This window comes from Chrysochloris asiatica, unplaced genomic scaffold, assembly GCF_000296735.1.
Source record: "Chrysochloris asiatica unplaced genomic scaffold, ChrAsi1.0 scaffold00026, whole genome shotgun sequence".
NCBI classification, from domain to species: domain Eukaryota; kingdom Metazoa; phylum Chordata; class Mammalia; order Afrosoricida; family Chrysochloridae; genus Chrysochloris; species Chrysochloris asiatica.
The window spans coordinates 17,718,224-17,730,667 of record NW_006408544.1 but is presented as its reverse complement, the minus strand read 5'-3'; the positions used below and the strand labels follow the sequence as shown (position 1 = coordinate 17,730,667).

At 39.2% G+C, this 12,444-nt stretch overlaps 1 protein-coding gene across 2 annotated transcripts in view; it reads right to left on the bottom strand.

The window, feature by feature from the left end:
• ZYG11B (zyg-11 family member B, cell cycle regulator) overlaps positions 1–12,156 on the bottom strand; it is a 130,631-nt gene extending 118,475 nt beyond the window's left edge. The window contains exon 1 of one of the 2 annotated variants that reach the window (XM_006839778.1): positions 11,943–12,156. In XM_006839778.1, the coding sequence (XP_006839841.1) occupies positions 11,943–11,972 (30 nt within the window). In that variant the 5' untranslated portion in view covers positions 11,973–12,156. The remainder of the gene's footprint in view (positions 1–11,942) is intronic. The other variant, XM_006839779.1, reaches the window with a different exon arrangement.
• Between the last annotated feature and the right edge of the window lie 288 nt (positions 12,157–12,444).

The following is a 12,444-nucleotide window of genomic DNA, read 5'->3' as shown; positions in this document are numbered from 1 at the left end:
ATAAGGTGTGAGGTGAAGGTCTTGTTTCAATCTTTTGCATATCGTTTTCCAGTTCCAAAGGTTGTTTTCTTATCTTTGTAATGAGAAAACATATCAATCTCACAGAACTGTGAAGATTAATTTCCTGATATCTTGTGGGCTACTGGAAGTTATTTTATGAACATATGCTCCTATAAATAACTCAGTACTTAAGAATGTTGTCCTTAAGATTGTTTTATATATTATTTATTAGCTTTGAAAACACCTTTTATTCCATTGCAAATAATGACTATCATGCCAACTTATTGGCTAAATGTGTTTTTCAAATTCTAGCTTTAGAATCTATGAAAAATGCAGTGTTCCAGCCAGTTATTTCTCTCAGGGATGTTCCATAGGTACTGGCATCTATTTCAATTTGTATATATTTGAACAGTTAATAAAGTAATTACTAAAATTTGTACCATTTAAAAAACAAAATAATTTGAGTTTTCAAGAGCTTATCTACTGAACATGTGTGAATTAGTAGAAATTTGGAGACTAGGTCACAATGGTCACTCAGCTATCCTAATTTCATCTGAACATTGAACATCACAGCACCATTGAATTTTTGTTGTTCTTATAAATGAACTCTTGGTTAAAGACAGGAAATGTAAGTTAATTGATGATACCATTAGAGTTAGTAGTAATGATAATTATGAAAATTATCTTTAGGACATTTTCATCAGATCCATAAGATGCATTTATCTGATCAGGATTCTTAAATAGTACATCTAGATGTTGTTGTTGTTATGTGCCATGGAGTCGGTTCCGACTCATAGCGACCCTGTACAGGGTTTCCGAGGCTGTAAATCTTTACGAGAGCAGAAAGCTCTTAATTCTCCCACGGAACAGCTGGTAGTTTCGAACTACTGACCTAGAGAAGCTCAGTATCATCAGCCAAAACTAGGGCAGGGGCCAATGTGGAACAAACCATCAACTGCTCATATGCAACTTCAGGCAGAAGCTGAAGAAAATAAAAACAAATCCATGAGAGCAAAATATGATCTTGGGCATATCCCCAATGAAAACAGAGACAATCAAAAGAATAGATTTGATGCACTGAACAGTAATGATTGAAGACCATACAAATTGTGGGATATCATTAAGAATGTCATACATGAAGAAAGCAAAAGGCCACAAAAAAGAAAGGAAAAAAGAAAAGATCAAAGCGGGTATCAGATGAGACTCTGAAACTTGCTCTCCAGCATAGAGATGCTAAATCAAATGGAAGAAATGAAGTAAAAGAGCTCCACAGAAAATGGCAAAGGGCAGCTTGAAAAGACAAAGTCAAATATGATCAAAAATGTTCAATGATCTAGAATTAGAAAATCAAAAGGGAAGAACACACTCAGCAGTCTAAATTTGAAAGAAATAGAAGAAAAAATTCAAGCCTTCTCTTGCAGTATTGAAGGACTCTATCTGAAAAATATTGAATGATGCATGAAGCAACAACAGAAGATGGAACACACAGAGTCACTATACCAAAAATAACTACTCGAAGTTCAACTATTTAAAGAGGTAGCATATGATCAAGAATCAATAGCACTGAAGGAGGAAGTTCAAGATGCACTGAAGACATTAGCAAAAAAAACAAAACAAAACAAAATACAAGGCTCCTAGAATTGACAGAATACCAATCAAAACATTTCAACAAATTGATGTAGCACTGGAAGTTCTCATTAGTTCACAAGAAATTTGGAATACTGCTACCTGGTCAACCCACAATAAAGATCTATATTTGTGCCCACTCTAATGACAGGTGACGCTACAGAATGTGGAAATTATCAAGCAATATCACAAACAAGTGAAATTTTGCTGAAGATAATTAAAATGGTTGTAAAAGTACACTGACAGGGAGTTGCCAGAAAAGAAATTCAAGCCAGAATCAGAAGAGAACATGAAACAAGAGGTATCACTGGTGACAGCAGATGGATCTTGGATGAAAGACATTTACTTGTGCTTTACTGACTATGCAAAGACATTTGACTGTGTGGATCATAACAAACTATACATAACATTGCAAAGAATGAAAATTCCATAAGACTTAATTGTGCTCATGAGGAACCTGTACTTTGACCAAAAAGAAGTTGTTATAATAGAACAAAGAATACTGAATGGTTTAAAATCAAGAAAGGTATGCATTCGGTTGTATCCTTTCACCATACTTACTCAATCTGTATGCAGATGACACAATCTTCTTGTTGAAAGTGGAAAGGATTTGAGGTGCTTGTTGATGAAGCTCAACAAATACAGCCTTCAGTATGGATTACAACTCAATGTAAAGAAAACAAAAATCCTCACAACTGGATCTATAAACAACATTATGATAAATGGAGAAAAGATGAAAGTTGGCAAGAATTTCATTTTACATGGATCCACAATCAATGCAACAGTCAAGAAATCCCCAATTGCATTGGGGAAATCTGCTGCAAAAGACTTCTTGAAAGTGATAAAGAGGAAAGATGTCAATTTTAGGACTAAGGTGATCCTGACCCAAGTTATGATATTTTCAGTCACTTCAGATGCATGTAAAAAATGAACTGAGAAGAATTGATGCATTTGAATTTTGATGTTGTTGAAGAATATTAAGAGCACCATGGACTGCCAGAACAAATAAATCTGTTTTGGAAGAACCAACAAAATGCACCTTAGAAGCAAAGATGGTGAGACTTTGGATATATTATTAAAAGAGATCAGTCCCTGGATAAGGATTATCATGCTTAGTAGAGGGTCCACGAAAAAGAGGAAGATCCCCAACCAGATGGATTGACATACTGGCTGTAACAATGAGCTCAAACATAACAAGAGTGAGGATGGGTCAGGACTGGACAGTGTTTTGTTTTATTACTCATGACACAGGGTGGCTATGAGTCAGAGTCAAATAGAGGGCACCAATGCACTGGATGGCAAAGCTGGTTTGAACCACAAGGTCAGTGGTTCAAGCTCACTAGCCGCTCCTTGGAAACCCTACATAGGGTTGCTATGGGTTGGAATTGACTCGACAGCAATTAACAATAACAGCATACCTAGGCTCAGGACTGCTGGATCATAAGGTAGTTCTTTTTGTGGAATTACCAAATGTTTTCCACAGTGCGTGCACATTTCCATCATCAATGAATGAGGGTTCCAGTTTCTCCACTTCTTGCCAACATCTTTTTTCTTTCTTTCCTTTTTTTTTTTTTTTTTATCACTGTCATTCTAGCAGCTACCATTTCTCTTAGTTTGTTCTACTGTGGTGGCTTGCATGTTGCTGTGATGCTGGGTCACTATGAGGGACAGGTTTCAACAGAGCTTCCTGTCTAGGACAAACTGAGACAAAAAAGAACCTGAAGGTGTACTTCTGGAAAAATTTGCCTGTGAAAGCCTTATGGATAACAGCAGAAGAGTGTCTGATACAGTGCTGGGCGATGAGTCCCTGAGGTTGTTATGCACTCAAAATACAACTGGGTAAGAGGTGCTTCCTCAAAGTCAAGTCAGCCTTAATCATGTGGATGAAGTAACGCTCTCAGGACCTTCATTTGCTGATGTGACATGACACAAAATTAATAATCATAATGTATAAAGTATGAATTTCGGAAAACTGGAAGTCATTAAAAATGAAACATAATGCACAAAGATTGATATCCTAGGTATTACTGCAATGAAATGGACTGATATTGGTCATTTTAAATTGAACAATCATATGGTCTACTATGCTGAATGTGACAAATTGAATAGTGTCACACATTCATAGTCAAAAAGAACACTTCAAGATCTATTCTGAAATACAATACTGTCAGTGATAGGATAATATCCATACACCTACCAGGAAGATAAATTAATACAAATATTCAAATTTAGACACCAACCACTAACACCAGAGATTTAGAAATTGAAGATTTTACCACTTCTACAGTCTGAAATTGATCAAACACATAATCGTGATGTATTGATAATTACTGGTGATTGTAATTTGAAAGTTGGAAACAAAGAAGGATCAGTCAGGGGAAAAACAGCAATAAAGTTGGGAGCTAAGTCTGATCATGTTCAACAGAGTCCTGTCAACCTGGATCAAGACCTGGTTGGCCAGCAGTATGGCGAGACCTGGGGACTCCTGGGCCCAGGGACAGGGACATGGCCATAGAGGACTAGAGCAGAGAGTGAAGCATGTAGCTGATATGAGGTGAGGGGAGATGCACAAGAACACCCATACTTGCAGATAGTACCCATTTGACTTGGCTTCAATAGCTGGATGATCAGAACTCGACTAGAAGAAAGAAGAGGAAAAAAAGAGTAATCTGCTACAATTTGATGAACTTGACCTATACTTATGGATGTAGCTCAAAACGTTCCCACCCCCTCGGTACACAGGATTGACAGGGATGGGCAACTTGGACATTGGCTACCCAAAATGGTGGGGGCTACAAAGGCATGAAGTGACTGGCTTACAAGCTTTCAAGAGGGAGCCTAATTTCAGAGAGTTCAGGGCAAGGTCTAACCTCCACTAAGTAGCTTCCAACCTGTCTGGATAGGGCTGGTGAAAGGAGATGGGGATAAGACTCTTGCAGTTCAATAGTGAATAACTGCTATCAGGACTGATTGTGAGTGTTGCAAATATAAAGGTAGACATTTTGTAACTAAAGGAGGGGAGTGATTGATCTTGCAGTTCAGAAGCAGAGGACCCTGGCTGGGCCCATCAAGGGAGAAGAGTAGAGTATGGGATCCTATGCAGAGAAGCAGTGACACCAGAGATGGAGGCAGAGATGATGATGTGGAGAGATGGAGCAGCTGGGGACTCTAGACTCAGGGAAGGAGAGGAGCTGTGTGTCGACAGTCAAGGTGCAGGCTTGCAGGGTGTATGTACCCTTTAGTTGTTTGAATGGTTATATTTTCCTGAATGCTTCGGTGTACCTCAAAAAAAAAAAGAGGGAATGGAAGCAAATGCTGTTGAATAATGATGCATGGAGGGGATAGGATAAATGTAAAGCTGATGTTCTCCCATGTAAACTATCACTCAAATCACAATAAAAATGTTAAAAAAAAAAAAAAAAGAATTGGTACTCGGAAAACATGACCTTGGTGATAGAAAGGACACCAGAGACAGCATGGCAGAAGTTAGCAAGACCAACAATTTATTCATGGGAATTACCTTTTTTCAACAACATAAATGGACCTCATCAGATGGAACACAAAGAAATAAAATCAACCACCTCTGTGAAAAGAGGCGATGAAGAAGCTCAATGTTATCAGTCAGAACAACTCCAAGAGCCAACAGGGGAACAAACTATCAATTGCTCATATGTAAGTTACAGTTGAAGCTCAAGAAAATTAAGCAAGTGCACAAGTGTCAAAGTATGACCTTCTGAATATTCCACCGATTTTAGAGATCATCTCAAGAATAGATTTAATGCACTGAACACTAACTAATTAATGCCTGATGACAAGAGGAATTGGGGAATGACACCAAGGGCATAAAAGGAAAAGGTCATTTAAAAAAACACCCAAAATAGATGTCAGAATAGACTCTGAAAGTCTCTTGAATGTAGAATAGCTAAAGAGTGGAAAAATGAAAAAGTAAAAGAGATGAACAAAAGATTTCAATGGGTAGCTCAAGATTATACTACTTCATGAAATGTGCAAAGACGTGGTATTAGAAAACTATTTCTGGGGGTAGCATACAATCAAGAGTCAATGAATTAACAGAAAATGAATTGAGATATTTCAGCAAATGGATACAACACTGGAAGTACACATTCAACTATGCCAAGAAATGTAGGAGACAGTTACATGGTCAACATGCCTATTCCAAAGTGATCCAACAAGATGCAGAAATTATTGAACAATATCATCAATACCACACACAAGTAAAATTATTCTGAAGATAATCCAAAACCAGCTGTAGCAGCACATCAACAGAGCCCTGCCAGAAATTCAAGCTGGATTAAAAAGAGGACGTAGAAAAAGGGATATTTTTGCTGATGTCAGATGCATTTTGACTAAAAGCAGAGAATACCAGACAGATGTTTACCTGTATTTTATTGATTACAATAGACTACACAAAGGCATTCAATTTTGTAGATTAAAACAAATTATGGATAACATTATAAAGAAGGAAAATTCCAGAACACTTCCAAGGAGATACTGTACACAATCCAAGGAGATACTGCATGGTCTAAATTCAGGAAAGGGGTATCAGGGTTGTATTCTTTTGCAATACTAATTCAATCGATATGCTGAGCACATTTGCTGAGCAATCCAAGAGGCATCAGGGTTGGAGGAAGATTCATTAACAACCTGCAATATGTGAATGATACAACCTCGCTTGCCAAAAAGTGAAGAAGACGTCACATAAAGAAAATGAAAATCCTTACAATTGGACTAATAAACAACATCATGATAAATGGAGAAATTACTGACTGGTTAGGGATTTTATTTTATTTGAATCCACAATCAATGTTCATGGAAATAGCAATGAAGAAATCAAACAATTTATTGCGTTGGAGGAATCTGCTACAAAAGACCTCTTGAAAGTGTTAAAAAGTGAAGCTGTCAGATTGAGGACTAATGCGTGCCAGACCCATGATGTACTTTCAGTTGCCTCATATGTGTGCCAAAGCTGGACAATGAATAATAAAAAATAAATCAAAATTGATGTATTTGAAATATGATTTTGTTGAAGAATTTTGAACATACCATAGACTAACAGAACAAACAAACGTCTTAGAAGGAGTACAGCCAGGATGATCCTTAGAAGCAAGGATGGCAAGACTTCATCTCACATATTTTAGACAGTTATCAGCAGAGACCAGTCCCTGAAGAAGAATATCATGCTTGATAAAGTCAACGAAAATGAGAATGACCCTTAACAAGATGAACTGACACAGTGGCTGCAACAATGTGCTCAATCAAACATAGAAAAGAATGTGAGGATGGCACAGAATGTAGTGTTTTGTTCTGTTCTTGCTAGGAGTCAGAACGGACTTGATAGTTCCGAAAAACAACAACATTCTAATGGGGTGGAGGTGGTATCTAACTGTGGTTTTGATTAACATATGTATTCATTTAAAATAGAAAATAATGCTTTATCTATAAAATTAATGTATCATTTGTTAAATGGGAATGTGAAATTCATTTTGATATGCTTATTATTAAAATACCACTTAACATTAGTTATTATATATATGTTGTTGTTGTTAAGTGCCGTGGAGTAGGTTCTGACCCATAGCAACCTTGTATAGGCTTCTGAGGAGCAGCTGGTGAGCTTGACCCGCCAACCTTGCAGTTCAAACGGCTTTGCTGTCTGGCGCATTAACCCACAGTGCCACACCAGGACTTATGTATATATATATGTATATATGTGTGTGTGTATATATATATAAAACAAAAAAATTTTTTAACTTAAAATTACTCATTTATCATATGCTACACAAAAGCCATTTTTTAAAAATTAAGAAATGCTAACTCTCTCTACATGACCTTTGGGACATGTAAATAGTGGACATTTGTATAGAAAATTTATTTTAATCTCAAAAATCCCTAAAGGAAGCATATATGAAAGCTGAGACGAAGTGAGCAACACTGCAACACTGCTTGTTATGCTTTATCTGCAACACCATGGTAATGCCTCTATGGAAAATTTACATCAAAAGACCTGTTTGTAGCAGACCTTCATTTCATTTGCTTACATTGTCCTTCCTCCAATTACAATGACATATAACACAAGGTGAGTGTGAAAGTCCACACACTGGTTTTTTCGTGTAGACTCCACAGCATGTTTCCTATTGTACGAATTCATAATCACCACACTCAAAATCTTTTCTTGATTATAACACAACCCCCATCCCCCCGCCCCAAACAACAACCTTTTAAGGTTTTAAAGTTGTTGTTGTTAAGTGCCATCAAGTCAGTTCTGACTCATAGTGACCCTATATAGGGTTTCCAAGGAGCAGTTAGTGCATTTGAACCACTGACCTTGTGGTTAGCAGTCCAGTGCTTATTCTACAGCACCACACTAGGAGGTCCTCTATGATCTAACCTCAGGCTCATCTAGTCTCATCTTCTACCTTACCCTCTATGCTAGAGTCACACATTTGCTAGAATATGAGTACTGACTTAACTTCTGTGGTCAAACTGGTCCCTAAGCCAAAATGACTTTCCTTTTCAAACTCTTAATCAACCATACCATACCTGTTGTTGAATGTTCAAATGTACCCTTCTCAATGAAGCTTCTCTGAATTTCTGACCATCCCCCCCCAAAATCATTCATTCATTCAACAAATACTGAGCACTTATGCACCTTATACTATGTAGGCACTGAAGATACAATGATAAGTCACACAAACATGATCTCTACCTTAATATTTCATTGCCTTGTTCTGAAGATCAAATGAGATACATATATAAAGCATTATATTCAGCACAGTAATGTTAAAATATATATATAGCTATTAGTGATGCTGCCTAATGAACCCATCTGAAATAGTTGCTTTCTTCCCCATATGCTATCATCACTTTATATCTTACTCTGGTTTATTTTTTTCTTAGCATGTCTAACTACTTCTCATTATATAATTAAAAATTTATTTATTAACTAGTTCCCCTACTAGGGGCCATGTCTTTTAAAAAATACTAACCCTAGTGCCTAGAACATCACCTGGCCCTTAGCAATAAAAAATCATCCATATTTCATTGATTTTTACAACCTGAAAGTGAAGACAAGATATTAATCACAGCAAGAAATGTAAAATTACAATGACATGTATGCTATGAAGAAGAGCTACATCATACAAAGGGATATGACCTTGGTTTTTTTTTTTTTTTGGGGGGGGGGGAGGTGAATAAAGCAGAGAGTTTCCCTAAATTCCTTGAAGTGAGAATGCCAAGATATGTCAGTTAAGCAGGTATAAAGAAAAAAGTACAACAGGTCATTCGTACACTTTGTTCCTTCTATTTGGACTATGCTTTCCATAACACAACTATCATTTAATCTTTTCACTTTTTCTTTAAATAACAACTTTTTATAATAAATTGGGTGGTTTATAAAGCAGATCTTAGTTTTATATTCAACAAATCATACACAGTTAAATTTTATCTTACTGACTGCAATCCCTTAATGTAACATAACAACCCATTCTGTTTTTCTTGTTTCCATTTCTGAACTTTGTTTACCTTCTGAGCTTTGTTTGACCTTTTGATCTTAAATGGTTGACCATTCTATGGTGTGCATACCTCACACCAGTGTTTTTGTTCCCTCTACATACTATGGCCCTTCAATTCTCTTCTTGAAAGCAGTATCTTCTGGTGAACCATTCCTAACTATGTTGTTAAGTGCCATAGAGTCAGTTATGACCCAAAGTGACCCTGTATAGGGTTTCCAAGGAGCACGTGGTGAGCTTGAAATTCTGACCCTGTGGTTCAAATTGATCCTGCAGTTCAGCGCAGTAGCCCACAGGGCCACACCAGAACTCCTAACCACATTATTCTGTAATCCCACAACTTCCCCTTCCGTAGAACTCACATGAAAACTCACTCTTTTTGTTTGATATCTATAATATCCACAACATAAGACACAGAAAAGCAGGGACCACATCTTTTTATTATATATCCCCAAGGCAGACACAGTCCATGGCATACCAAAAAACTGTTTGATAAATTAAAAGGGCTAGATGTTACAAATCTGTTTTCCAAGAAGTATAGTCAAAATGCTCCTTAGAAGGGAGGATGTTAAGACTTTGTCTCATGTACTTTGTACCAGTCCCTGCAGAAAGACGTGCTTGGTAAAGAAGATGAAGAGCTTCAATAGGATGGACTGGAACAGATACAAGAGAGTTTCAAAAAGTTCTTGGGAAAACAGCATTAAAATATAATGGATTTTTCCAAGAACTTTTTGAAGATCGCTCATGTTTGCCTTCTCTTCACTTTCTAGTACATAAACTCTCATTATGTGTGTGTATTTTAACAAATAAGAAATATCAAGCTGGTGGTAGGCAAAGTCTAAACCACAGTCATGCCTAATAATCTTTCCAGCCTCATTTCCTAATACATATCCTCATTCCCACATCCCTTCACACTAGGGAGTTCTCTACTTTCTATTTGTTATTGTTGTTAAGTATCCCTCTGTTTACATTCACAAAGAAGCAATATAATCCACATAAATTCTATTTCACCTTTCAAGTCCGGTTCAAATGCCACTTTTTGATCCTAAATTCCCAAAAAAGTTCAAAATTCCCCCTTCTATACTTAAATAAATTCATTTTTAGTGGATGGGCCAATGTTTCCAGAAAAACAGCAATTTGGTATCTTAGGTACTACAGCTCTTTATTCTTTAGAAAAGGGTTATCCCATCTCACTAAATTTCCCTTTTGCACCCTTGACATGTTGCCTCAAGCTTGTCAAGCAGTAAGATAAGATCATAAAGTGAACATTCAAGCACCTGCTTAGCCTTAGCAATAGAAATAACAGAAATAAGTAAGGCATAGTTGCTGCCTCAAAAAAAACTGGGTTCCATAGAAGAAAATACATTAGCACACAAAGTCAGTGATGAGTTGGGGTTGGGGGAAGAGTTGCAGACAGGAATGATAAGCTAAAACTACAGGAGTCAGTGAATTAGGGAAAGTTCACAGGTCAAATCATTTTATAGTAAACCACTTTTCTAAAAAACAGATGGGGAGAAATAGAAATTGATTAACCTCCTAGGAGAACATAATCCCCAGGACTTAGTTTTGGCTAAAATGTCTTATTCCACCCAAACAGAAGACCAAAATTTAACCAGTCCTACACAAAGGGGCTTCAAAAAGTTCTTGGAAACATACCAATAAATGCACTGCAACCCACGTGTAACCCAAGTCAATGCAAAACCAACCAAAGTCTCAACCTATTTTGAAACAGGAAGGGCAAAAAACAACATATAGAAGGTTCACCCAACCAAAAACAGAGTAGACCAAACAAGTGAACTCTTCAGAAGATATTAAAGAGACTGCCAGACTGATTTTCAACCCTCATTTGCCCTGGCATCTGTCTCCAAAGAAAAACAAATCATTTGTTCTGAGCAATCATCAAGCCTGTAACTAAGTATTTTTTTAATTCCCCATACTGGATCTCCACAAAAGACACTCAAAATAAAAACGAAGTTCAAACCATTTTTGGTTAGCTCTGCCAGAAGGTCAGACAGCTCGCTCACCGGGTCAGAGTCTGAATGCTGGCGCCCACCCCATCGCTGGAAAAAGCACATCATCTCTCAGGTTTTGCACTGACCCTCGGTAATAAGGCTTGCAGGCTCTTCCCAATGCCTCCAGTGCCCCCTTCCCCCGCTCCAAAACAGAAAAAGCACCCATCTGCCCGCCCTAAAGCTCCTGGGAAGCAATAGCGCTCAAATGGTTCCTGCTTCGACCCCTGAAGCCGGTAGTAGGAAACGGGGACAGCTGTGAGAGCGGGGGAGACAGGACATCCGAGAAGGAGGAAAGGAAGTGTGAATGGTCGAGGACGAAGGGGACTGAGGATACAGAGAGGTGTGGGCAATGATGATAAAACGGTGAAGAGCCAGAAGGGCGAGCAAAGATCAAGAGAAAACAACAGAGGGAGAAAGGGAGGAGAAGTAGAAAACCCAGAAGAGAGAAAAAGGCAAAATGGAAGAGAAAAAGAAGGGAGGGGTCTAAAAGGACGAGGAGGGGGCGGCAAAGGGGAACGAGAAAGAGGCTGTCAATGGGAATGAGAAGAAAAAAAGGTGTCATTGTGAAGAGGGTGATTAAGGAGATGTCACCTGAAGGGGTTCACCTTAGCAGGTGGACTGGGGGCACAGGGAGAAGGAGCTGACTATCCGGGGGGCTGTAACTAGGAACTGAGGTTAAAGCTGGGGGTGCAGAGGGTGCACCAAAGCTAGGGAGGGGCAGGTCCGCGGGGGCTGGGGTGGCGGGAGGCTGCGGCTCAGGCAGGCCTCCCTCCCTCACCATGGCTGCGCTGGTCTGGTCCGAAGGCATGCAGCCTCTGTCCTGGGTTTCGCGGCGGGCCGGGCCCGAGCCCGCCCCCAGGCTGAGCCGGCGCAGGGGCTCCAGGAGGCTCCGGTGAGCGGCGGCTCCGGGCTCGGCCCAGGCCTCGGCCTCCTTCCCTCAGAAGCTGGAAGTGCAGCCGCAGCAGCCGCAACACTAACCGGAGCACAGACTCCGCCCCCGTGAGGCCCCGCCTTCGCTCGTGAGCCAGGTCTTGACCCGCCTCCTCCCTCACTGCGCAAACTCAACCGAGGGGCCGCCCCTACGCCGATCTCTTGCTTCTATCTGGCCAGCCCCTTAAAGGAGCCATTGGTTGGTTGGTTAGTTATGAGCGGTGTAGTCGGTTCAGACTTGTAGTGAGGGTACCCTGCACAGGGTTTCCGAGGCTGTAAATCTTTACTGGAGCAGAAAGCGTCATTTTTCTCCTGCGGAACAGCTGGTAGTTTCGAACTGCTGACATTGC